General features: G+C 44.0%; 1 protein-coding gene across 1 annotated transcript; it reads left to right on the plus strand.

The window, feature by feature from the left end:
- Nucleotides 1-791: 791 nt before the first annotated feature.
- LOC147437236 (uncharacterized) lies at nt 792-19,650 on the plus strand. Its single transcript, XM_086486829.1, has 2 exons — nt 792-1,220; nt 19,343-19,650. The coding sequence occupies exons 1-2, from the start codon at nt 897-899 to the stop codon at nt 19,457-19,459; spliced, it is 441 nt and encodes a 146-aa protein (XP_086342955.1). The 5' UTR covers nt 792-896; the 3' UTR covers nt 19,460-19,650.
- The last annotated feature ends 5,710 nt before the right edge of the window (nt 19,651-25,360 follow it).

Here is a 25,360-nt window from a genome sequence, read left to right on the forward strand (position 1 = left end):
GGCGTATAAGCATACCTTGTTGGTATGCTTAATTTGTGAAAAGCCACGTGAGTCCATGGCTTTTCTCAAATGAAACATAGCACCAAAGAAGCATTATGACCAAATGATTTGAGTACCGAAGCATCCCATTCTTTGAAGTATTGACATGCTACCGTGATAGACTACGCATATGCTACATACCACTCCTAGAAAGAAGAAGAAGCAACTAGCCATCCATTAGTTGTAGCTAAGGGCACATGCTTGTGCCTCCTTCCGGTTGGAGATGGCAGGAAGACATCCCCATGAAATTAAGAAATTCCATTGGTTGATGTACAAGTCACACTCCAAATGGCATGCAATTGTAGCACCAATTGAGCAAGCGGTGGATCTTTGCAGGGGCGTGGTGGGCTTGTTGCACTTTTCAACTGATTAGCCAATGCCCCTAGGTGCATGTGTACACCACAGGAGAGAGGGAAGAGAGAGCCGGCTGCGACCATAATAGCAAAACACTACATAACCCGTCATGTTGATGAATTGTTTGATATGGGCGATCCGCCCTTCAGGGGACCTCCACACGAGGAGGGGGTAATTGTTTTGCCCCCTCCCCTCAAATAACTACACCTCAAAGAGGGTTGTTAGATTTTTTCCTTGTTACCGCAGTGTGGATGTATGAGACCTTGTCACTTCCGTGTCAAATCAATCCAAATAAAACCACCCCCCCCCCCCCCCCCCCCCCCCCCCACAACAACAAAAGAAAAAAAAAACCCCTAAACCCAAAAAAAAAGAAAAAAGAAAAAAGAAAGACTGCGTTTGGGGTATCTCCGCTGCCAACAAAACACCCAACATACAGAGACCTATAGGTGGCGTTGTTAAAGTCAAGGGCTTTGGGTTTAGGTGGGTCACTCTCTGACTGAACAATGCGCTCGTCGTCATCACTCTCCTCTCTTGCGTCAAAGCTTTGCAGGGCTGCCAGGCCTCAGCCGCTTCCTGCTTCTTCTGACACTTACAGATGCTTCTCTTCCAAGGCTAAGGCAAAGGGAAAGGGAAAGGAGAAGGAGAAAGAGAAAGAGGAGGAAGCCGCCCCGGCGAAGAAGACCAACAAGAAATCACATTGGAGTCAATTGGTGTTTTATAAGGTCTCCTCCAAACTCTCTGGTGTCTTGCAGCCACCAGAAGAAGGGCTTACTCGGCCAGATGCGATTGAGCGTATGTGGGAGTACATTAAGACCAACAATCTTCAGGCATAATCTCTTTACTTGCCATTTTCCTTGATCTCGTTTCTATCTTTCTAGCAGCTGTGGTCCTAGGGACAGGTTTTACTTGGACAATGTGCGCACACATCAAGTTTAGCTCACTCAGACTTGAGAGCATGTCAGCAGCTCACTGTATCTGTTTTTTCACACATAGCCACATTAAGAAAAGAAAGGCAAGAATTATTTTTAGTTTTAGAATAGGGTGGATCAATTGCCACATCAAACCACAACACATCGGGGCAAGAGGAAGAATTTCCTCAGGGCAAGACGCTACAGGACTAACCTTTTATTCATTGCAGGTTTCAAGAATTTATTGGGGAATTCTAACCGGTTAGGATTGGAATTGTATGGGTAGGAGTTGGGCTTGGATTGTATTCTAGGATAGGGTAATGGGCTATTTTCAAAGGATTTTAAGAAACTAGTTTATCAAGATAATCGAAGATTGGGGGATATGAATAAAGATAGGTATGGTTCTCGTAAGAAGGGAGCGTGTATGGGAGGCAAGCGGTGACTCTTAAGGGAATTGCGATTAGCATGGAGAGAGCATGAGAACTTTGGTATTGGCATATTGATCTCCTCCCTTAAGTAGAACTCCTTGGCTCAACTACCAGGACCCCTTGCCATGCATGCCGTACATGTGGCTCTTAGCCATTGGCCTCTAGATGGCCTTGTCCTTGCAGGAGCCTTGTCCTGATAGAGAGGATTCCTTCAACGGTGAGGGAGGATACTTTTGTGAGCAATTCATGATGTAAATGAACACACTAGAGGGCCTCTTCACATTACAAACGAGTACAAAGAGGTGCCTCGTATACAGGACAAAGAGGAAGGGATTTTGTTGTCAAAGTATAGCGGAGGGGATGGTGACATAGGATCACGAAAAGAGATAAGAAGAGAGAAAAAAATTGAGAGAGAAAGAGAGAGAAAAATGAAATGTTATATTAAAAGTTTTCAAAAGGCCAAAATGACCTATGAGACCAAACTGATACAATCTTGGTGGATCTAGTACAATGTCTGGGGACAAAGTAAAAATGAAGTAAAGCGAAAAACTACAATCTTAACTGCAAGATGTAAACTAAGCAGCTAGCTGGAATTGTGTAGGATATGAGTGGCGGGGGGGGTGGAAGTAGTGACTGGGGGCTAATACAACACAATGTGTGTGTGTGTGTGGGAATATAATGGGTGAGAGCTGATACAAGATGAGCAGGATGTACAATCCTCAAAAGAGCTAAATCATAGAAGATCCATCATCGGTCGTTGCCGAATCCCATCAATCTCCTCCATGGTAAATAGTCTGATCGGGCGTCGTGCATGTCGGGCCAAAGTGATCCGAGTCTTTTGATGCAGCCTCCACCGATGCTTTGTAGTCCTCCGTAGTCGTGGGCGTTGAGATCTCCCTAGCTCGGTTGCTCGATCGATCAACGTGCCTCTTGTGTGAGAAGAACGTGAGCTCTGCTATGGTAACTGCACCTCTGGCTGCCCAATGTCCACTTTAAAGAAGTCTGTGATCCGTCTCTGAGACTGGCTAGCCTCTCCTCTCATCAAGCTCTCTCTGTGTGTGCGTAGCTCAAGCAAAAACAAACCCAGACATCTCTGGTCCTCATACCCCACGACTCTAGAGAGTGGTCCAAAGCCCTCAGCCAAAAGGCATCACCAAAAACTCAAATAACCCAAAAGTCGTCCGAAAAGCTGTCTTGTAGACGTCTCCCGGCGCGATTCTGATCTGATGATATCCACTCTTCAAATCAATCTTGCTAAAGCACGAGGATCCCTGTAATCTGGGGAGTATATCATGGATCCTAGAAATAGAAAATCTGCTCTTGATGGTGATTTTGTTGAGAGCTCTATAATCGATGCACATTCTCCAAGGTCCGTCTTTCTTCAAAACCAACAACACTGGAGAGCAATATGGTGAAGTACTAGGCTGGACAAGACCCTTTTCCCAGAGGTCTTTCACTTGGTTCATAATCTCTTGATTCTGTGCTCGGCTTACACGGTAAGGTGGCCGGTTCGGTGGTGTGCTTCCAGGTATCAGATCAATGGTATGATCTTCAGGCCCTCTAAAAAGCAATTGGCATGAGTGTGGAGAAAAATCTTGGCGTTCTTTTGTTCAGGTCAAAACATATTCAACCTTTATCCATCGTTTAGTTCTCTCCCAAAAGAATGAGTAAAGAAACTGAAGTTCATCAAGTACAATCTCTGAGTCCTTCATTTATCAAAGTCGCTTTCTTGGCCCGGTAGTCAACCACGCGTAGTTCTTGTGGAACCAAGGGATTTCGAGTAGAACATCACTCGCGTGCCCTGAACACCCCTGTCATTGCAAACGAAGTTTGCCAATGCTTGGGTGTAATGGCAACATCCCGTCCGGGTGCCACTCGAACTACCTCCGTCTGTGGCCTGAGCTTGTCGGGCGTAGTTCCAAATCGAGCCGCCAATTCCAAGCGAAAAGAAGTTGGCCTTGGCTACTTTAAAAGAGCTTCCTGATCCTTCACTTTGCCCCTAAAGCGGCAAAGTTTGTACTTTCATTCATTTAATTTGGTTCAGGTCCCACGCCATGTGGTACCAATTCTGCTTTTTATCTGCCTTTTCTGCTACGTCTCTCAGCTGCTTTAGAACTTTCTGGCCTTTCTTCATCTTGTTCATTCGGTGCCTTGTTAGGGCACTTCGTGGAGATATGTCCATGTTCCCCGCATCCAAAGCACTTCCCCTCCCTGATGAAGCGAGCTCTCTCCTCAGGAGTAAGCTTGGGTCGTGCATCCTTCCTTTCTGGGTTGCTCTTTCTCTTTCTACTTTCATTCGCTGAAGTCTGTTCGGCTCGTTGTGTCATGACCTCATCGGTGGGGTAGGTCAGACTGCCAGAGTGAATGGCAAACCCCGCTTCGCATGACTTATCAACTCCTAAATAGAAGCTGACTTCTGTTCCAAGCAGTGATCTCGGATCTCTGTAGGTAAACCAAGGTAAACCGCTCAATTTGTTCTCTGAACGAGATCTTCTTGAATGAAGAGGCGGGTAGAAAAGAGCTCCAGAATCTCTCGCAATAAGCATGCATTGTATCTCTCTTGGTCATTTGAAGATGGTTCCAAGCAGCTCGTATATCGCGTTCATACTGCGTCAGCCAAGAAGAAATAAAAAGCTTCTTAAATTTCAGCCATTTAACTGGCGCAGTCTTGTTTAAAAGAAGGGTGGACCACCAAGTTCGAGCATTCCCCTTAAAATAAGAGGCAGCTCTCCGAATCTTGGAGTGCTCTGAGTAGCGTCCTCCCGCGAAAGCGATGTCAAACTGCTGTATAAAAGACAAAGCCTTCGAAGCATCTTTGTATCTTGAAAAAGTGTCAAATTTGATCAAGTGTCCACCTTCCTTAAACTCTTGGACTTTCTTGCTTTTATCTTCCAAAAAATCATACTGGTTGGCTTTATAAAAATTCTTCTTGTTCGCATAAAAGTTGCCGTCATTAGAGTCTGAACTGTCTGTAGACGAGCCCTCTGTAGAACTGTCACTCACTGGGCGAGATTTAGACTTCTTTGCCTTTTTCTTGCCCTTTTCAAAGGGTTGTTTCTTGCTTCGCTTTTTGCCTTTTCTGTCTTCTTCGCTCGAATCTGAAGAGCTAGAAGAACTGTCAGAAGAAGAAGAAGAAGAAGAACTGGGTACTCCTTCAAATCGAACACGCTTCTTCTGTTTCTTTGCTTTGTCAAATGTCGACAGATGACCCAAATATCCCGGGAAATCAGTGCCTTTCTTTTGCTTTTTGCCGTGCTTTTTGGCTTTGCTCTGCGCGTCAAAAAGCTGAGCAATTTGTGCATCAACCACCTCTTCTAATTACTTCTCTGAATATGTCTTGTGAGCAGAAGGTTTCTTGAGAGCGGGTTTCGGGGGTGGTGGTGTGGTTTTCTGCCACTGCTCGTGTACTTCCTGAAAAGAAGTCTCGCTCATATATTTTGCCAATTTCGGATCCTTCACAAAACTGAGCATCATCTTTGTTGCATCTCTGATTAATTGATGACGCTTTAACTCTCGTTGCTCCGCCTGAGTAGGCCGAGGCGGGCCATACACTCTGCCGGAATCTTCGTTGTGATCCTTGCCCGCATCTCCGGATGTAGAGGGAGTCGACCGATCCTTGCGTGAAGCCATGGGTGCCGTGGAAAAAAAAATTGGGATCGGATTTCCCGTAGAAGAGAAATCGGCCGTGCTCTGATACCACTGTAACAGACTTGGACACGCCAAGTCAAGAATCAATCACAACAGCACCAAATAACCACTTCAAAGCAGTTCACAGTTCACAATAGATTTGCACTGGCCCGGCGGAGTTTCGTGCCTAGAGATATTGGCCCCAAAGACTGGCGCCCCTTTCGGTATTTCTTTATGTATTAATCAGTGTTCAAAGTACAAGAGTGGGTCGGGTTCTCACTCTCAGACTCTGCGTCCAGAAGCTCTGCTGAGTGGAAGCCCAAACCACATATTTAAATTACAAGGGATGCCAAAAGCGGAGCCCCAAAAGCTTAAAATCAAAAGCCTAAATAAAAACAAAGGCTCTTTCTTCTCTCAAGCTCTCTTGAGTTGTCAAATAAAGCAGAGGACTTCTCTCTCTCTCTCTCTCTCTCTCTCTCTCTCTCTCTCTCTCTCTCTCTCTCTCTCTCTCTCTCTCTCTCTCTCTGTCTCTCTCTCTCTCTACTTGCGTAGAGAAAAGCAAGTTGCGCAATTTCGGGAAATTCCATGTTTGACGCCGCAAAAAGCGGGATCGTGCCACGTTATCATGTCTGTGCTTTTTTCGGGAGTTCAGCCTGCTGCCCTAGGGTTAGGGTTAGGGTTTCTGGCAGTTTTTAGGGTTTGCAGATTTTAGGGTTAGGGTTAGGGTTGTTGGCAGATTTTAGGGTTTGCAGGTTTTAGGGTTAGGGTTTCCAGAATTAGGGTTTTCAGCAGCAGTCAAGGTTAGGGTTTCCCGCAAGACACGTCATCACTTTGTGACCTATCCACTAAACCATCATCCTTGTGAACAATCACATCATTTTCCTGCAAATCATCATGCTTATGAGTAATCACATCTTGATCATGCAAATCATCCTGCTCATCATCATCGTGCAATTCCTCATGCTTGTAATTATCATTCATATCATTATGCTTATCATCATGCAAATCCTGTGTGTCTTGTTTTGGAGAAGAAGAGACTGAGAGAGTCTCCTTTTCCCGAATCTCTTGCATCTGTGCTAGCACTTGAGAAAAGAGTCGGAACAATGATGCCATTTGTTCGTTGTTCTCATGCTCTATAGCTGCCATTCTTTCTTCGTGTTCACGCTCTATTGCAGCTCTTCTTTCTTCGGATTCACGATCAAATTCTGCCATTCTTTCTGCTTTTCTTGCTTGCTTTCTAACTGCCTGTCCATAAACAACTGCTTCAACTCCTCCATAGGAGTTTGTGCAATCCTTGGCGTAGATGGGGAAGGGGGAGGGTCGGAAAAACCTCCTGTTGGGGAAAATTCTTTTTCGCTACCCCCATGCTCACCACCTTCATGCGAAGTATCCATTCTGCTTCGGTTGATGACCATCCACTGAAGTCTTGGGTTCTTAGGTTCACGAGGAACTTGGGTTCTTCTGGTTCTTGGATTCTTGAGGGTCTTGAGTTTTGAGGCTCTTGAGGGTCTTGAGGTTCTTCTTTCGCTTGCAATCTGTGTTAGAGAAGGATCTTCTCTTCACTCGAGTTCTGCTCTTTTCCGCGGGCGCACCCCTTGGCGGCCTTGCGCTCACACCAAGGTTGCTTTTTCCCACCTCACGTCGATTGGCCGGCCGCTAAGCGTGCACGGTTCGCTCTCAATGAGTGAAAAGAGAAACAAGGGGAGGTTGGACAAGCCCTTCTTTCTTGGGTTTCCTGTCACTCTTCAAAAACACGATTAGGAATCGACACGCCCAAGAGGACTCGTGTAAGGTGCAGCGGAAGTGAATGTTGAACTTTGCTCAAGATGAGTGCTCCGAACTGTTCTCAAGGTTCCTTTTACTTATGAAAGGGAGAGCCTTCCGTTCCTTTAGTGAGAGAGTGCAAGTGATCACAAACAAAGTGAAGACACTGTGCGTGAAGGTGCTGAGACTGAGAGATAGAGAGAGAAGAATACGACACCAGAATGTTGTCAAACCCTCCTCCGAAGGCCCCACTCTCTATGGCGAGAGCGGTCTACTTATGATTGCACAAATCTCTACAATGCTTGGACTTGCTGATGATGTCGACGACGATGACCTCTTCTCTGCTATGAACTTGAAGGCTGGAAACTCCTGACGACTGGCTAGATCCAAAAACGCTGATGGCTGTTGCAGAAAAACGCTGATTCGGCTGGCTGTCTTGTCGCTGATTTTCTGCTGGAAACGCTGTCCTAATGGTGCTGCGATACTGCTGCAAAAACTTTGGATTGTTGGCTTTGGTACTGCTGCAGAAACGCCGATGCAGGGCTGAAAAACGCTAATTAGCTTGTCCTGTGCTGGCTGAAATTACCTGCTGAATTGCTACTGCAACCAATGCTGAAAACGCCAAGGTGCAGGGCTGGAAACGCTAGGGCTTCTTGTGGAGAAATCGCTGGCCTTTAGGGATGAAAACGCCAGGGTTCTTAGGGGTCTTGCATGAGAAGATGCTTGTTGAGCAAAGCTCCTGCTACCTCTTCTGCCAGAAAGTGCTAGCTTTGGTTTGCTTATATATTATCTTAGCAAAATTTCCCTACCTAGTTTCCAACAAAAGTCACTTAAAAATAATAAGTGAAAAATGTCAAAAATAGGGAAAATAGGTTCAATGCACTGGAAAACGCTCCTGATGGATTCTGATGGTAATGTTGATGATCATGCTGTGTGCAACCGGAGGATATGCATCTAATTTAAGTGTTTGGACATGCACGGTCTACGAACAGACTCACAAACGTGCCTGATGAAACCGGCCTGTTCAATCCAAAAAGGGCGGTAGACTTTACTTCAAACCTTGATTTAGCTTTCACCCATTATTAGTCGTCTATTTTACCTGTACTTTCAAGACACAACAAAGGGGAGAGGGATACAGGCTGCTAGATTGCACCTGTATGAGTAGACAGACACCAGATTGGCCCCTAACTTAGGCGCCCCTTTCGGTATTTCTTTATTGTTCAAAAGAGGGAATAAACGTTGTGGTTCCCTACAAGCTGCCCCGCACAAACTCGGCTGAATTTCCTCTATTCCAGCCCGATTTCGGCAGCATAACTGTAGTAGAACCCTTCACAGTCAGCATTCCCACGCATTAAATGACTTTCCTGACGCATACGGGCACTTTGCAAAACCTGGCGAGAATCTGCAGCACGCTGAATTCTCTGTTTTCAGCCCTGAAAATGTGCCAGATCACCTGTACAGCGGTCCCCTTGCGTCCCCGAACCTCCTGGGGGTATTAGGGTCCGTTTAGGGCCAAAACCCTAAACCTGCAAAAATACACAGCAGGCTGTAATTCACTGTTTCGGGCTCCGTTTCGCGTGCCGGTCGCATCCGTAGGAAGTCCTCGAGCTCCCGCACCTGTAGGGCTACTTGCCCTTTGAATCGGACGAGATTTCTGGCGTGAAACCTCTCCGAATTCACCTGCACCTGCGGGGGGATTAGCCGCTAGCTAATCCAGTACCTGTGCAAGAGGCTCTTGCCTCGGCAATCGCGCATGAACCCACACAACTGTACATTGGTCAAATGAAGAGCCCACTATAGGGGCATAACATACTGCCAAAGGGGAGAGAGAGGGCAGTGTGTAGCGTGCAGGGCATCACTCCTGGCACCGCACTGTGCATAAGAGGGAAAGCAAGCACTCCATAGCTCTTAACCTGTGACCAAAAGCTGCAAATGAGCCTCTCCCAGCTTAAAATTCAGCGCCACTTCTTGTTGCATGAGGCAAGTGCACCAGAATGTGCCACTTGGCACATTTACAAGCATTTTCCCGTTTCGGGGTTGCCGCCTAAAAATATCCCAACCGGTTGCCCAGTTGACTTCACGGCAGAGTAAGAAAATGTTCCCCTTGTCATTCCGGAGGTAATGACGTCAACACATTTTCAGGTCCCAAAATAGCAGTTCCCTAAATTTTAGGAGATGCTGCCATTGTGTCTTTCTAGGTCATCCGACCCTCTTTGTACATTGCGGCCACATCCAGAACTGAAATGTAGCCTCTGTAGCAAAGGATTCCACTTTGGCTAGTCAATGACCCCACTTGGCTAACCATAGTCCTTGTCCAACCTTAGTGCTCTCTTGCCCTCAGGCCTGGACTCCCTCTGGACAGTTCCACACTAGCTATGCAATGCAGGGCAGTTAGATTTCCCGAGGGGTGTTTCCAAAAAGTGAAAGTAAATAGATAATAAGAAAGAAATCAACAAAAAGGATAGATAGTAGTCACACGCTGGTGACATACCCCCCTCTTGAAATCTCAAACGTCCTCGTTTGCATCTATGTCGTTCATGCTCCTAGTCAACCTGATGTATTCAACACCTGTCGACACATGTACGACACATACATGGTCATTGTCAACCCTGGTGTATTCAACACCTCGTCGACTCATGTATTGCTTGCGTGTGAACCCTGTCCCAATGACATAGTGGTAGCTTCGCACTCTGCCATTGCTTTGAGTCACTAACTTTCCAATGACAAAATGGTAGCTGCACATTTTGCCACTGTCTTATAGTACACGTTGGATCCCGTAACACTTTCGAGCATACCCAAACCGACAGTTTAAGAATGCAGTTACACATGTACTCTTCAATAGAAGCAATCACTGTATCCTTGACAAACTGACAAGAAATACTCACTTCTATAGCACTAACCAAACTTTTGGACATTCCATAAGAGCAATTGCCAAACTGACAATCTGTACAGCTCTAACATTCATGTAACAGGTATTTGATTTGAGCTCACTTTAAATACCATGTACATCATTTGTTTCAGAAGCCATTGTCACAGTGACAATCCATTTAGCTTTGAAACTCAAGGGGTCAAGGTAGGTTGCAAATCGAAGGCTTCAAGGTAAAGTGATAACACAGTTGGTGACTCTGCAAGTTCACCTTCTTCCATCCACTTAGCATCCATGGTGGATAGTTTCTGAACTTTACCAAGTAACGCCTAGCAACCTTGCCTTTCACTTTCCTTTCTTTGTGTGCCAAAATCTGTTCAGGGACCAAGATCTCGTCAAGTTCCTCGACTTCCGGCTGATCTTCAGCTGGCATATCTTCTGGCACATCACCCACATAGGGTCTGAGAAGACTCACATGAAACGCATTGTGAATCTTCCAACTGTCAGGCAATTTCAGCCTATATGCAACATCACTGATTATGTCGCATACTTGAAAAGGCCCATAGTAACGCATGCTGAGCTTTGGAAACAGTCTTTCCTTGCCCTTCATCTTCTTTAACCGTGCCTTTTCAAAGCGTAAAAGCACCCAATCACCAAGTGAATATACCACTTCACGACGGTGACGATCAGCTGCTTTCTTTTGCTTTGCCTGAGTCCTTTCTAAGGCCACTTTGACCTTCTTGTACATTTCATCCATGTCCTGAACATACTTATCTGCTTCAAATATCTTGTCCTTTGTATGCAGTATGGGAGGAACTTTCTTGCCACCTTCAACTATCTCAAAAGGTGCCTTGCCAGTTGATGAATGCACTGTATTATTGTATGCATACTCCACCAATGGCAAATACTGTTCCCACTTTCCTTTATGCTCTGACACATAGCACTTCAGCAAATCTAGGACAGTAGAATTTGCCTCTTCTGACTGCCCATCTGTTTGAGGATGAAATGACGAAGAGAATTTGAGCGTGGTGCCCATATTCTCAAACAAGCCTCTCCAGAACAAACTTGTCATGCGTGGATCACGGTCGCTAACAATCGACTGTGGCATGCCATGATACTTGAAAATATTGCTCATAAACAAGCGTGCCATCTGATCTGGCTTTATCTTCTTCCTGACAGGAATAAAATGAGCCTGTTTGCTGAATCTGCAAATAATGGTCCAAATACCATCGTTTCCTGTCTGCGTTCTCGGAAGATCAAAGATAAAATCCATAGCAATACTTTCCCATGGTTTATCTGGAATAGGTAGTGGTTGCAATAACCCTGGTGCCTTTTGCCTGTCAAACTTGACCTTTTGGCATATTAGGCATTCTCGCACAAAGGCATCCACATCCCTTCTCAATGTAGGCCAATAGAAGAATGTCTCAACCGCTTTAACTGTAGCATCGATACCACGATGCCCTGCATACGGTGGGACATGACTCTCTTCCATAACTTTGCGTCGCAATGGCTTTGTGACACACAATCTGCCATGCATCATCATGAACCCGTCTTTAAGAAGATAGTGTTCATGACGTTGTCCATCCATTAGTTGCTCGAAGACCCTTGCAAAATCTTCATCATTTGCATACTGTTCTCTCATATCATCAAGTTCATGATGATAAGGAATCGACATAGCTGAAATTTGTGGCTTCCTTGACAAGGCATCAGCCACAACGTTCTTCTTGCCTTCCACATGCACAATCTGAAAATGAAACATGGACAAAATATTTGCCCATCGCATATGCTTCTCAGATAACTTTGTTTGTGTCAAGAAGTATCGCAAGGTCTGATGGTCCGTTTGGACAACGAAATCTGCACCTAGCAGGTAGTGTTTCCAACTTAAGAGCGCATGAATCACAGCCAGTAACTCTTTCTCATAGACCTGCATGGTCATCTCTGGCCCTTGCAAAATTCTGCTCTCATAGGCTACTACCCTGCCATCTTGCATTAGCACTGCACCAATGCTACTACCGCAGGCATCACACTGGACCACAAATGACTTCCTAAGATCTGGCAACACAATGACTGGATCCGAAGTCATCTTTTCCTTTAAGAGATTAAAAGCTGAAATCTCTTTCTGTGTCCATCTAAAGGTGACTGCCTTCTTTTGAAGAGCATGTAAAGGTGAAGCAATCTCAGCGAAATTTCGGATAAACCTTCTGTAATAGGAGCATAGTCCCAAAAAGCTTCGGACGACATGCACCGTCTTCAAATTTGGCCATGACTTGATTGCTTCAACTTTTGCAGGATCCATTCTGACACCATCCTTTGAGACAATGTGTCCCAGAAAGTGAATCTCTTCCAGAAAAAACTCACTTTTCTTTGCATTGATGAGCAACCTATGACTGCGTAGCTCTTTGAACACAATGGCCAAGTGATGCCTATGCTCCTCTTCATTCTTTGAGTAGACTATCATGTCATCAAAGAATGTACCAACAAACTGCTGGTGTGGACGGAAAATTCTGTCCATCATCCTATTGAACGTAGTAGGAGCATTTGTGAGACCAAAGGGCATCACTAAAAATTCGTAAAGGCCAAACGTCGTTCTAAAAGCAGTCTTGTGCACATCCTCTGATCTAATGCGGATCTGATGGTACCCACTCTTTAGATCTATCCTGCTAAACATAGCTGCTCCTTCTAATTTGTCCATAATATCATCAATTCTAGGTATAGGGAACCTATTCTTGATGGTATTCTTGTTCAGTGCATGGTAGTCGATGCACATACGCCATGAGCCATCCTTTTTCTGCACCAACAACACTGGAGAACAGAATGGAGATGAACTGGGCTGAATCAGCCCCTTTTCTAACAGCTCTTGTACTTGGCCCATTATCTCTTTTTGCTGAGCCGCACTAACCCTGTACGGAGGCTTATTTGGTGGGCTACTGCCTGGCACCAAATCTATCACATGGTCCTCGGGTCTCTCTGGCGGTAATTGAGATGGTAATGAATCGGAAAAGCAGTCACTATACTGTTGTAAAAACATTGACCTTTCTTTATCTAGCACAGATAAATTTGATTCATCACAATCTGACACTTCACGTGCAAAAACCAAGTACGCAGAAAGATGCTTTTTCATTACAGAAGTAATAGCAGAAGCTGATACAGTAGGAATAGACTCCCCTTTAAGCTTTACATCCAGAATGTGAGTCTTTCCCCTGCTCTGTACAGTGATCTTTTTGTTGTAGGCATCCATGATTCCCTGTACACGAAATAACCAAGGAATACCTAACAACACATCACATCCGTCCAGTGGCATGATGTAAAATTCTTCAGCATCTACATAGGACTGGATATGTAGACGCAGCTTTCCAATGATGGGTGTCACAGTCTCTGTATGGCCAGGACATGCCAAACCTGCCTCTGCTGTATACCCCATCTCTTCAGGTCTGATTCCCAACTTTGAAGCCAATTCTGGAGAAATGAAGTTGGCTTTGGCACCTGGATCAAAGAAGATAAGCACTGTTTGATCCCTGACCTTTCCCCATGCTCTGCAAAGCTCACTTGCATCTGAATTTGGCTTGTCGCCCACCATATCTGGCACTAGACCAGCCATGGGCTTCTTTCCTTTCCTGTCCTCCTTGTCTTCAGAATCAGCTGGCCTTTTCTTTGTAGGACAGTTGTAAGCAATGTGGCTAGGCTGCTCACATATAAAGCATTTGTTCTCTGTCCTCAGGACCTTCTTTTGCTCTTCTGACTTGCGAGGAAAACGTCTTTTCCATTTCTTTGCTGGTCCTTTTTCTGATTCAGCCGTAGCTTTGTCTTTCCCTGCGTTGGTTGACTCCTGAGTCCCTTCAGGAGCCTCATTGGGAACGTGCTTCTTGGCTGAATTTTTCTTGCTTGATCCTGCCTTGACGCGAGTGTGAAATTCACAATCTTCTCCCTTGAGCAAACCATTGCCAGTGTTTGCTACCTCGATGAGCTGCGTCAAAGTAGTGACTTTGGTCTTTGTGCAGTATTTTCTTAATCCTTTGGGTAGGCCACAACAGTATTTTTCAATCTGTTCTGTCAATGGCACAAACCTATAGGAAGTTACTGGAAGTAGAGCTTTCCAAAACTTCCGATTGTAATCATCCAGATTTCTGCAAGTGGTAGCATTTAGTTGGTGCCATTCTGTCATGACATCTGCTTCAAAGTCATCAGATAACCATGCTGCTGCAAAAATCTGCTTGAAATAAATCCATGTGGACGGAGCTTGCCCTTGAAGCAATAAAGTTGTCCACCATTGTCCCGCATTCCCTGTCAAGAAAGTGGCTGCCTTGCGGACCTTTGAAGCCTCTATAAAGTTTCCCCCTGCATAGGCCTTGTCAAACTGCTGGAGGAATGAGAGAGCCTTCTTCCTGTCATCAAACCCTGTAAAGGTCGTGAATGACACACCTTTGCCACCTTCTTTGTACGGAGTTGGCCTCTCCAGTGGCGTTAAATTGTCATATGGAAGTGACTGAAACATGGGAACACTATTAGGGTTCATCTGTGTTCCTTGGCCGCTATTAACTTGACTTGGAAATGCCGTATTTGGCTGCTGATTTGTAATTCCAGCCATACCAAAATTTGCCTGAGGCATCCCAAATTGGCCCTGAGTGCTCTGAAACCCTGGTTGCATACCCATGACACTGTACATGGGGTTAGGCATCATCGTTTGAGCACCCCCGAACACTGTTCCTGGCGTGTAAAACTGATTTCCAGGTGCATGACCAGCCATGCTCTGGAATACCGATCCACCTCCAAAATAGCCAGGATGTACTGAAGGTGGTGGGAAGACTTGTTGCATAGCCTGTAAGTTGCTTCCCTGCACATTAGAACCAGCTATAGGCTGCTGAAAGGTGGCGGGCTGAACTGGTATAGCTTGAAAGACTGGCATCTCAGCCACCTGTTCTTGCACCTTAGGCATAGGTTGTGGAGACTGCATGTTCTCCGTCAAGTGTACAGGTGTTTCCATTGACTGTGCGGTATGAATCACCTGTGCTCGAGCCTTAACAGGCTTTTGAATATGATCCAGTGACCCAACTTGCTGAGACGGAACAGGAGGTTGCAGAAAGGCTAAAAACCTTGGGTTCTGCATTACTTGTGTAAACATAGCCACAGGAGTAGCCAACTGGGTCCTGAATATATCATCATCCGTCTGTGGTGGTCTTGAGGACTCACCCACTTCATGCGTCTGTTGACCCTATGAAGAGGAAACCTCTTCAGTCACATCATCTGGTCTGTCAGCCATAATTGCAATTCCCTGTGTCTGGTCTATGATCCCCTGTGTCTTCAAGCCCAAAACTGACCAAGGCTCACTTTTATGGGAAAAAGTGATTTAATCCCGTCGATGGAACCATGAAACCGGCCTGTTCAATCCAAAAAGGGCGGTAGACTTTACTTCAAACCTTGATTTAGCTTTCACCCATTATTAGTCGTCTATTTTACCTGTACTTTCAAGACACAACAAAGGGGAGAGGGATACACGCTGCTAGATTGCACTTGTATGAGTAGACAGACACCAGATTGGCCCCTAACTTAGGCGCCCCTTTCGGTATTTCTTTATTGTTCAAAAGAGGGAATAAACGTTGTGGTTCCCTACAAGCTGCCCCGCACAAACTCGGCTGAATTTCCTCTGTTCCAGCCCGATTTCGGCAGCATAACTGTAGTAGAACCCTTCATAGTCAGCATTCCCACGCATTAAATGACTTTCCCGACGCATACGGGCACTTTGCAAAACCTGGCGAGAATCTGCAGCACGCTGAATTCTCTGTTTTCAGCCCTGAAAATGTGCCAGATCACCTGTACAGCGGTCCCCTTGCGTCCCCGAACCTCCTGGGGGTATTAGGGTCCGTTTAGGGCCAAAACCCTAAACCTGCAAAAATACACAGCAGGCTGTAATTCACTGTTTCGGGCTCCGTTTCGCGTGCCGGTCGCATCCGTAGCAAGTCCTCGAGCTCCCGCACCTGTAGGGCTACTTGCCCTTTGAATCGGACGAGATTTCTGGCGTGAAACCTCTCCGAATTCACCTGCACCTGCGGGGGGATTAGCCGCTAGCTAATCCAGTACCTGTGCAAGAGGCTCTTGCCTCGGCAATCGCGCATGAACCCACACAACTGTACATTGGTCAAATGAAGAGCCCACTAGAGGGGCATAACATACTGCCAAAGGGGAGAGAGAGGGCAGTGCGTAGCGTGCAGGGCATCACTCCTAGCACCGCACTGTGCATAAGAGGGAAAGCAAGCACTCCATAGCTCTTAACCTGTGACCAAAAGCTGCAAATGAGCCTCTCCCAGCTTAAAATTCAGCGCCACTTCTTGTTGCATGAGGCAAGTGCACCAGAATGTGCCACTTGGCACATTTACAAGCATTTTCCCGTTTCGGGGTTGCCGCCTAAAAATATCCAACCGGTTGCCCAGTTGACTTCACGGCAGAGTAAGAAAATGTTCCCCTTGTCATTCCGGAGGTAATGACGTCAACACATTTTCAGGTCCCAAAATAGCAGTTCCCTAAATTTTAGGAGATGCTGCCATTGTGTCTTTCTAGGTCATCCGACCCTCTTTGTACACTGCGGCCATATCCAGAACTGAAATGTAGCCTCTGTAGCAAAGGATTCCACTTTGGCTAGTCAATGACCCCACTTGGCTAACCATAGTCCTTGTCCAACCTTAGTGCTCTCTTGCCCTCAGGCCTGGACTCCCTCTGGACAGTTCCACACTAGCTATGCAATGCAGGGCAGTTAGATTTCCCGAGGGGTGTTTCCAAAAAGTGAAAGTAAATAGATAATAAGAAAGAAATCAACAAAAAGGATAGATAGTAGTCACACGTTGGTGACACCTGATCACTTCCTATTCTAGACTGACTTGACTGAATTGACCCCTGGTCACGTTGTAGCTTGTCCACGGACACATAGAGTTGGATGTGTCACGTGACATCCCCTCCTTTTCTAAGCGAGGTATTGATACCGAACTGTATGGCGTCGAGGGAGATCGCCAACAGGGTCTGCAATCCTGAAAAGGACTCTTTGTTGACCCACTATGATGTGTGGGTCGTGCGATACTTGAACTTCATAAAGGTCTGCAACGGTTGCTTCTTTGGGCCGCGCCGAAAGCGACACAAAGTCTTCTTCAATGCTTCCACTTCGTCTATGGACGTAGGTCCACCTTCTTCAAGAATCTCCGAGGAGGAAAATTCTTGAAACCACTTCCAACATAAAAACCATGAACATACCCATTCCATGTAAAGTGACTGGAAAAAATCTCGTCTTCTCTAAAGATTGTGCATGCAATGTAGATGAACAAATAGACGGAGTGCCAATCCGTTCACCACACACACGCAAACAATGGGGTCGAATCTTGTCTTTTTGATCTAAATCAGTCAACTGTGGCAATTCACAGCGGAAATGCCCATGCTTGGTGCTCAATTCTTCTTGTGCTCTTTCGGATACTGTGTCATGCCAAGGAAGAGACATGGAATGTGAATTCCTTGGGTGCAAACATTTCATCTTTTCATGAGAAATGTGCATACATCCATGCTCATTCATGAGTGAAACTGCTCAACGTACAATATGTCATGCCTAGGAAAAGGGATCACATAAAGACGCCGACTAAAATACAGGAAACGATCACGAATGAAACACTCAAACCATGCGTGTTGACGAACCATTCGAACACATAGTACTTCCTGTAAGGGTTCTTTGGACCTAGGCTCGAGAGCCAAGATCGGTTCGTCGTGTTTGATCGGATCTGCTTGGGGGGGGGGGTTTGTGTTGTGGACCTCGACTCGAAAGCCAAGATCGATTCTTCGTGATTGATCGAATTTGCAACGAGTTTAGCTTCGCTAGAAAAAGCATCAACTAAACCATCATCCTTGTGAACAATCACGTCTTGATCATGCAAACCATCATGCTTGTGAGAAATCACATCTTGATCATGCAAATCATCATGCTTGTCATTGTCATCCAATGCATCATGCTCATCATTATCATTCAAATCATCATGCTTATCATTATCATGCAATTCATCATGCTTATCATCATGCGAATCCTGTGTGTCATGCTTTGGAGAAGAAGAGACTGAGAGAGTCTCCTTTTCCCGAATCTCTTGCATCTTTGCCTGTACTTGAGAAAAGAGTCACAACATCTCTTGCATTCTTGCTTTGTTCTCGCGATCAAATTCTGCTAGTCTTGCTTTGTTCTCGCGATCAAATTTTGCTTCTCTTGCTTTGGCTTCCAAGCGTGCTTGCTCGCTCTCACGCGCTATGGCTGCCATTCTTTCTTGGTACTTTCGATCTATGGCTTCCATTATTTTGTCGCTTTCCAACTTCCTGTCCATAATCCTCTTGTTGAAAGCCTCCATAGGAGTTAGTGCAATCCTTGGCGTAGATGGGGAAGAGTCGGAAAAACCTCCTGGTGAGGAAAACTCTTCTTTGCCACTCCCATGCTCACCACCTCCTAGCGAAGTATCCATTCCGCTTCCAGTGATGACCATCTACTGAAGTCGTGGGTTCTTGTGGTCTTGGGTTCTTAAGTTCACGAGGAACTTGGGTTCTTGGGGGTCTTGGTTCTTGGGTTCTTGTGGTTCTTGAGGGTCTTGAGTTCTTGAGATTCTTCTTTCGCTTGCAATCTGTGTTAGAGAAGGATCTTCTCTTCACCCGAGTTCTGCTCTTTTCGGCGGGCGCACCCCTTGGCGGCCTTGCGCTCACACCAAGGTTGCTTTTTCCCACCTCACATCGATTGGCCGGCCGTTAAGTGCACGGTCCGCTCTCAATGAGTGACAAGAGGCACAAGGGGAGGCTGGACAAGCCCTTCTTTCTTGGGTTTCCTGTCACTCTTCAAAAACACGATTAGGAATCGATACGCCCAAGAGGACTTGGGTTATGTGCGACCGCAACAAGCAAATTTTTTTTTTCTGTGGTTCTTGTGGTTCTTTCCTTGAGTGATACAGAACACTGCCAAAGCTTTGATACGGAATAGAAGACTCTTGAGAGAGAGAGAGAGAGAGGGAGAGACTTGCACGAAGTGTGACGCGCGAACTGCCCATGCGCTGCCTGCAGCAATTCCTAGCGAGTGGCCTGGCCTGCTCGTCCGCCCTGCAGCAACCCTAATGTGCGCCACTCTGTCAGCGCGACCTACTCACAGCCAGCTGAGCAGCCAGCGCACGTCGAGCTCACAGCAGCACTGCAACGAGCACGTGTGAGCTGTTGACCTACCTGCACAGCACATTGCTGCCTGCAACCTGCACGCTACTCATTTCAGAGAGAGAGAGAGAGAGAGAGAGAGAGAGAGAGAGAGCTTTGATATTATGTGAGCTTCTTGTGTTCTCATGTCTCAAAACGCATTTGTTTTTCAGAGCAATGATGAAATTGTCTGTGATGAGACCCTGAAAAAAGCTTTCGGGCAAGCTAAAGTGCAGAGGACGGAGATTCTTAAGTTTTTGGATATCAACCTCACAAGACTTAAACCTTAGCCCCACATTTTTTTCTCCTATATCACGCCACAAACCATTCTTTAAGAATGGATATGGCTAATGATTGATTACTTCATGCACTCTTACCTACTACACTTTTCTGTAGAAGAAAAAAACATCCTGGTGTTCACATGCAGAGTCACCAACATGCCACACTTGTCCATCAATTGGTTAGTTAGCTTTCATTTCAATGGGTTTATAATTTCTCTCTCTCTCTCTCTCTCTGTGTGTGTGTGTGTGTGGATGGTGTATGTATGTAATTATAAGCTCACGATCATGGAGCTCTGAGCTACCGAGTTTCAGTTGCAGTTTTTCTTTTTGATGAAGTGGAAGATATTGCAAATGATGTATTTGATCTGTCCCATAAGTCGAGTTCGACCTCTTGTGGTTGTTGTCGTCTCTCTCTGTCCTTCTAGGGAAGTACAAAAATTGGAGGACCATCCAGAGCGTATAGTACATCCAGGTGGTATATATGGAGGCGGAGTAAAACCAGCAGCAAATCCTGCCGTCTTGTCAGTGGGGGTGTCAGTGTGTTTAGTCAATGCTATGCATGATGGAACTGATGTTATGTTTTGTTGATGGCTACCTTGAGTCTATAACATTTCAGGATGAGTCTTGGATTTGACTGAGTTCTTCAAGCTATATGGCGTTGGGCCATCGCAACAGGCAATCTTGATGGTTGAAAGAATTTCAGCCACATCGATGGTGTGGAATAGCAGCATCGATCGAGTATGCTGTTCGTTTTTGGGGAAGAGGACATGGATCAAGGCCTTTGGATCTCAAGAGGGACCAGTAGTGTCTTGGGCATTTCATGGGGAAGCTGAACGTTGTACTATTATGTGATAAATTTTCATGTTTCTTGAACTGAATAATGACACATTGTGCATTTGTGGCTCTTGTAGAGCCATAATTGACAAGCACCTTATTTGTAGACTTAAGGCCTTACTAAAGCATTGAACACTTGAGAGAAATTGTGGACAGTCGGATAAAGCTTGTCCATCAGCGCCACATAGAGTGTTAATGATGGTAGACCTTTTTCTCTTCCTTTACCTTGTAGGAAGGGCATTAACTAAGGATTTTCTCATGTACATGTAGGTCATTGCAAGAGATAAGATTGTTTTTCTAAAGTGGGAAATTAAGTAGTGGGTCACTCTTTTTCATCCTCTTACGTCGGCCATTATGACTTTTCACCATATAACAAATGTCATGCGGTTAATTGAAATGAGCATCATTACTGATTTGATTTCTTTTGATTTAAAGAGCATATAGTAGCTCAAGAATGCCAGAGCTTTCCTTGGGTATCTTGTTTGAATCAAACAACAAGCTGATGTAATAACGACTAAATCTAAAGGTATTAATGACGGTTGCTGACATTTTTTGGCTTACTAAAAGTAATATTGGACTCATTGATATTGAAAATATCCATTCGATTTGCCAATGTTTTATAAGCGCTTTGTATTTTACCAAACTACTATGTTACTCCCTACAATGCTTTTTCTAAATCTTAAGCAAGTAATAATGATTTAATCACTAAAAGCAATATTGGTTCATTGATATTGAAAGTTTCTAGTGACCTTGCGAAAGGGCTTTGTACTGTAACAGACTACTAATTTATTGGCTACAATGGTTTTCTAAAATCATAAATTGGTGATCATGGTGTGTCTGGTGTGTGCTCTTCTTCCTAGCTTTCCTTTGTGTTTGTACCTTTAAGGCATGAAGGGTAGCTGCGGGTTGCTAAGTAGGCATGCTTTCTAACCGAGATTGAGACAAAAGAAATGATTTCCTTTATTGCTTGTAAAAAAGGTGGCAAAAATCTAAATGTATAGAAATGAAATGTGTCCTATGTATTGTTGGCAATTCTTTTCTTCCCCAACATATACATAGAATACGGAGCTTTAGATATGTATTAAGATCAATGGGGTGCTAACATCAACCTAGAGGTCAATATGTTTCTTCCCTTGAACACAAGGACTATTTTCCTCTATTGAGTTGGTTAGCGATTTTCTATTGGCACTTCTCCAAGAAGCATACCTATTTTGATGTGAAGATCATATGGCTTGTTTGCTACATCCATAACTATGGTAATAGTTTTCCGTCTTATCCATTGCGCTTGAGACCGTAGAGTACCATTCCTTTACTAACCAAGAGTTTAGATTATGCGACGATCCAAGGAGAAGTTAGAGTGTGCAATAGGAACCTCTTTCCACCCGTGCTTGAGGTATTCCAAAAGAAGTTGATATTTGTTATTGCCGTCCTCTTGATTTAAATACGTGGATTGAGTTGATTATGTGACGAGATAAACTTTTGCGTTTTTGTTTTGAAGGGTTTTAAAGAATTCAAGACCAAGATATTGGTTTTATCAGAAAAGGCTCTTTACTGAATGACACTACAAGAGTCCGCTTAAATTCCGACATCAAATTATCGGCGTCAATGGCGGACGTCAGTATATGTGTAGGTAAATCCAGAGGGAGATCAATTTTTTTAAAAATTTAATTTTTGAATTTTCTTGCCCTGTACCAACAGCTATTCCGGCGCTTTGTATGGAGGTAGTTTTCGACGCCTGTATTGATTTTTTTTTCGACATCTCTATCGGCACCTGTACCGATGGACCTTGCAAAAAATGAAGGGTGTATTCTCCTCATTCTCCGTCTCTTCTCTTTCCCTCCTCCTCCTCACCTGCCTGCTACAGATCTGTTGCCCAACGAGTTATCGGAGGTGAGATTCTTACTTGTGGACTACTCCCCAGCACCAAGGTGAGATTCTTTTCAAGTTTGCTTGTAGGTTTGTGTGTATGTGTGTCTAACATAGTGTGTGTGTGTGCACGTTTTTGTAGGTTTGAAGACGTTTTTAAAACCTTTTCTTGCTCAAATAGGTCGCATGTGAGTGTTCAAAAGTTTTATGCATTTTTATATAATTTAAAATTATATAGTATATTGACAAAATAAAATTTCATTCATTAAGCTTTCAATGCTTTAAATTTTTATACAATTTTGTTTTGAAATTATGCTTTGGGGTACTTTTGTTTTAAAATTATGCTACGAAAAAATTTTGTTTTGAAATTATGCTTTGGAGAAATTTTGTTTCAAAATTATGCTATGGAGAAATTTTGTTTTGAAATTATGCTTTGAAGAAATTTTGTTTTGAAATTACGCTACCATCTCATCATCGTCATGCGATTGATGAGGTTTAGGTTATAGGTTTCGGTTAGGTTTATGTTTAAGTTAGGGTATGGGTTATATGTTAGGTTATAGGTTATACGTTAGGTTATGTTAGATTAGATTAGGTTTAGGTTATGTTAAGTTATAGGTTAGGTTAGAGCTAACGGTAAAGAGTGAAAAAAAGACAAACGAACTTCGAAAATGACTCGCGTACTTCAAAAAACACGAACAAACTTTGGTTAGGTTATGTTATAGATTAGGTTTAGGTTCTAAGTTAGGTTATATGTTAGGTTATGTTATAGGTTAGGTTAGATTAGCTTATATGCTAAGTTTATGTTATAGATTAGGTTATGTTATAGATTGGGTTAGAGCTAGCGATAAATAATAAAAAAACACAAACGGACTTTGAAAATGACTCGTATATTTTAAAAAACGCAAACGACCTTTGGTTAGGGTAGGTAGTTAGGTTTAGGTTATATGTTAGTTTAAGTTATAGGTTATGTTAGGTTAGGTTTAGGTTATAAATTATGTTAGGTTAGGTTTAGGTTATAGGTTGTACATGAAAAATTAGGTTAGGTTGTACGTAAAAGATTATGTTAAGTTAGGTTGTATGTTAGGTCAGGTTTAGACTATATGTTAGGTTATGTTAGGTTGTATATATGTAATAGGTTATGTTAGGTTATAGGTTAGGTTTATGTTATAGGTTTCAAAAGCGCAATTGGACTTCAAAAGCGCACACAGATTTTAAAAATAATAATATATAGTCATTGACCAATAATAACGAAATTATTACCCGGTGGTCCTAATTTCCGTGCATCTCTAGACCGAGGTGTGCAAGATCGGACATGGATAGAGAATGTGAGGTTGTTAGAGCTAGCGGCAAATAGCTGAAAAAATGTCAACGAACTTTGAAAATGACTTGTGTACTTCATAACGCAAACGGACATTGATAAACGAAGTAAAATAATGCAATCGGACTTCAAAAACGATTATTATCTTGTGGTCCTCATCTCCGTGCACCTCTAGACCGAGGTGTGCGGGAATTGGGCCTGGCTAGAGAATGTGAGGTTGTCATGTATTGTCATATAGTTAGTAGTGTTTAGTTATAACAAAAATGTTCTAATTATTTGTTGCATCAGCCTCAACTTAAAACCCAGTGGAAAGTTTTCTATAGCAAAAGGATCATGGGTTTTGAGTCGTGCAGAAGAGCAACAAGTGAAGAAGACTATATCTTCATTCAAGACTCTACTGGTGCATGCGATGTTTGAAAATGGCTTTTACGAGAGATGACAATCTTAGTGGTCTTAAATCCCACGTTTGACACAAATTTTTAAAGTTTATCTTACCAATTTCCATAAAGGATTGTTTGACAGATGACATTAGAAGAATAATCTACAAAATCAGTGAGTTGGTACGCTTGATCAGTTCAAAAGAGATAAGAGAAGATAACATCGATACAGCACCCTTAAATGCTATTGAAGCAATGTGCATGGTGGAGATATACTTTTCAACAAACATTCTTACCATCCAAATGCATGTACTTGTGCATGTGGTCGATGAAGTTGCAGTTGCTAGGGTAGTTCATAGTAGCAGGTGGATCCTCTTCTTGGAGAGATTTATGAAGACTTTAAAGGGGTTCGTTCGTCAAAGGGCTCGCCCCGAGGGTAGCATGGCTGAAGGATGGCTTGTACAAGAGTCTCTTGTCCTCATCAGTTTATTTTTGGGCTCAATTGATTCAGAGATGCCCCGAAAGTGGACTACGGAGGTCAACGTCAAGGTGACAGGGGACGAGCTGCATGGACAAGGCATCATTAGAAAGATGAACATCACAATGCGAGAAAAGGTTATGAGATTTTGCCTTCTCAACTCAAACATCATGCAAAAGTGGCTAGAGAGGTGCGAAGGGGAAAAGGAACAACACTTGACAGATTGCTTGCAATTCAAGCGCAACCATGCCACTAGAAACCTTCTTTTTTTAGATCATCTTTAGAAATTGCATGACTTTCCAACTGGGTGGTGGTTAGATGCGACAATCTCAAAGGCAAAAAGGAATGGAGTGTTGATTATTGAAGAGGAAGAGGAGATGTCAAGGGGTTATGAATGACATGTATAACATTACTTTAATAACTCCGTTTCGAGCTCCACATGATAACATTACTTTAATAACTCTAAGTCTGTTTCAATTTTTGTGGCTGCAGTATCATAAATACGGAGCTTTGTGGTCGCATGGGAAACACTTCACAGTTCAACGGATCGACGAACAAAGGGTCACTTTCGAAAGTGGTGTTAGGGCAAGCTTCGTCCAAGAAAGTAGGAGTAGTGCCATGGATGAGAACACAAAGACTAGCCAACTTGAACACTTTGGCTACATCCGAGACATCTTGAAGATTAGCTTTAGAAAGTTTGATATTTTTATATTTGATGTCAAGTGGTTCAAAGTTATTACCAACAAGCCTAATGCAACTGTGCGCAAAGACAAGAGTGGATTGATTCAAGCGAACTCTAGGCGGGTGTGGACAGATTTGCGGGATACATTCGTACTTCCGCAGCATTGTGAACAAGTTGTGTTCACACTAGATCCACTATGGAGAGAAAATGATGAAAATGATCTATCTAAACCGCGTTGGCTCTATGTTGTTCAAGTTGCTCCACAGAGCAAGCAAGTGTGTGAAGGATTGGATGTTGAGGTCGAAGAGATGATTATTGACAGGGCCGACGGATGATATAAGTTTGGATTTTGAGC

Source organism: Adiantum capillus-veneris, chromosome 17, assembly GCF_014529385.1.
Source record: "Adiantum capillus-veneris isolate H3 chromosome 17, ASM1452938v2, whole genome shotgun sequence".
Lineage (NCBI taxonomy): Eukaryota > Viridiplantae > Streptophyta > Polypodiopsida > Polypodiales > Pteridaceae > Adiantum > Adiantum capillus-veneris.

Excerpts from the sequence above, each read along its gene's own strand:
- LOC147437236 (XM_086486829.1), top strand. The coding sequence starts at position 897 with ATGCGCTCGTCGTCATCACTCTCCTCTCTTGCGTCAAAGCTTTGCAGG. Across the intron at positions 1,221-19,342 it reads TTAAGACCAACAATCTTCAG|AGCAATGATGAAATTGTCTG; the intron begins GCATAATCTCTT and ends TTTGTTTTTCAG.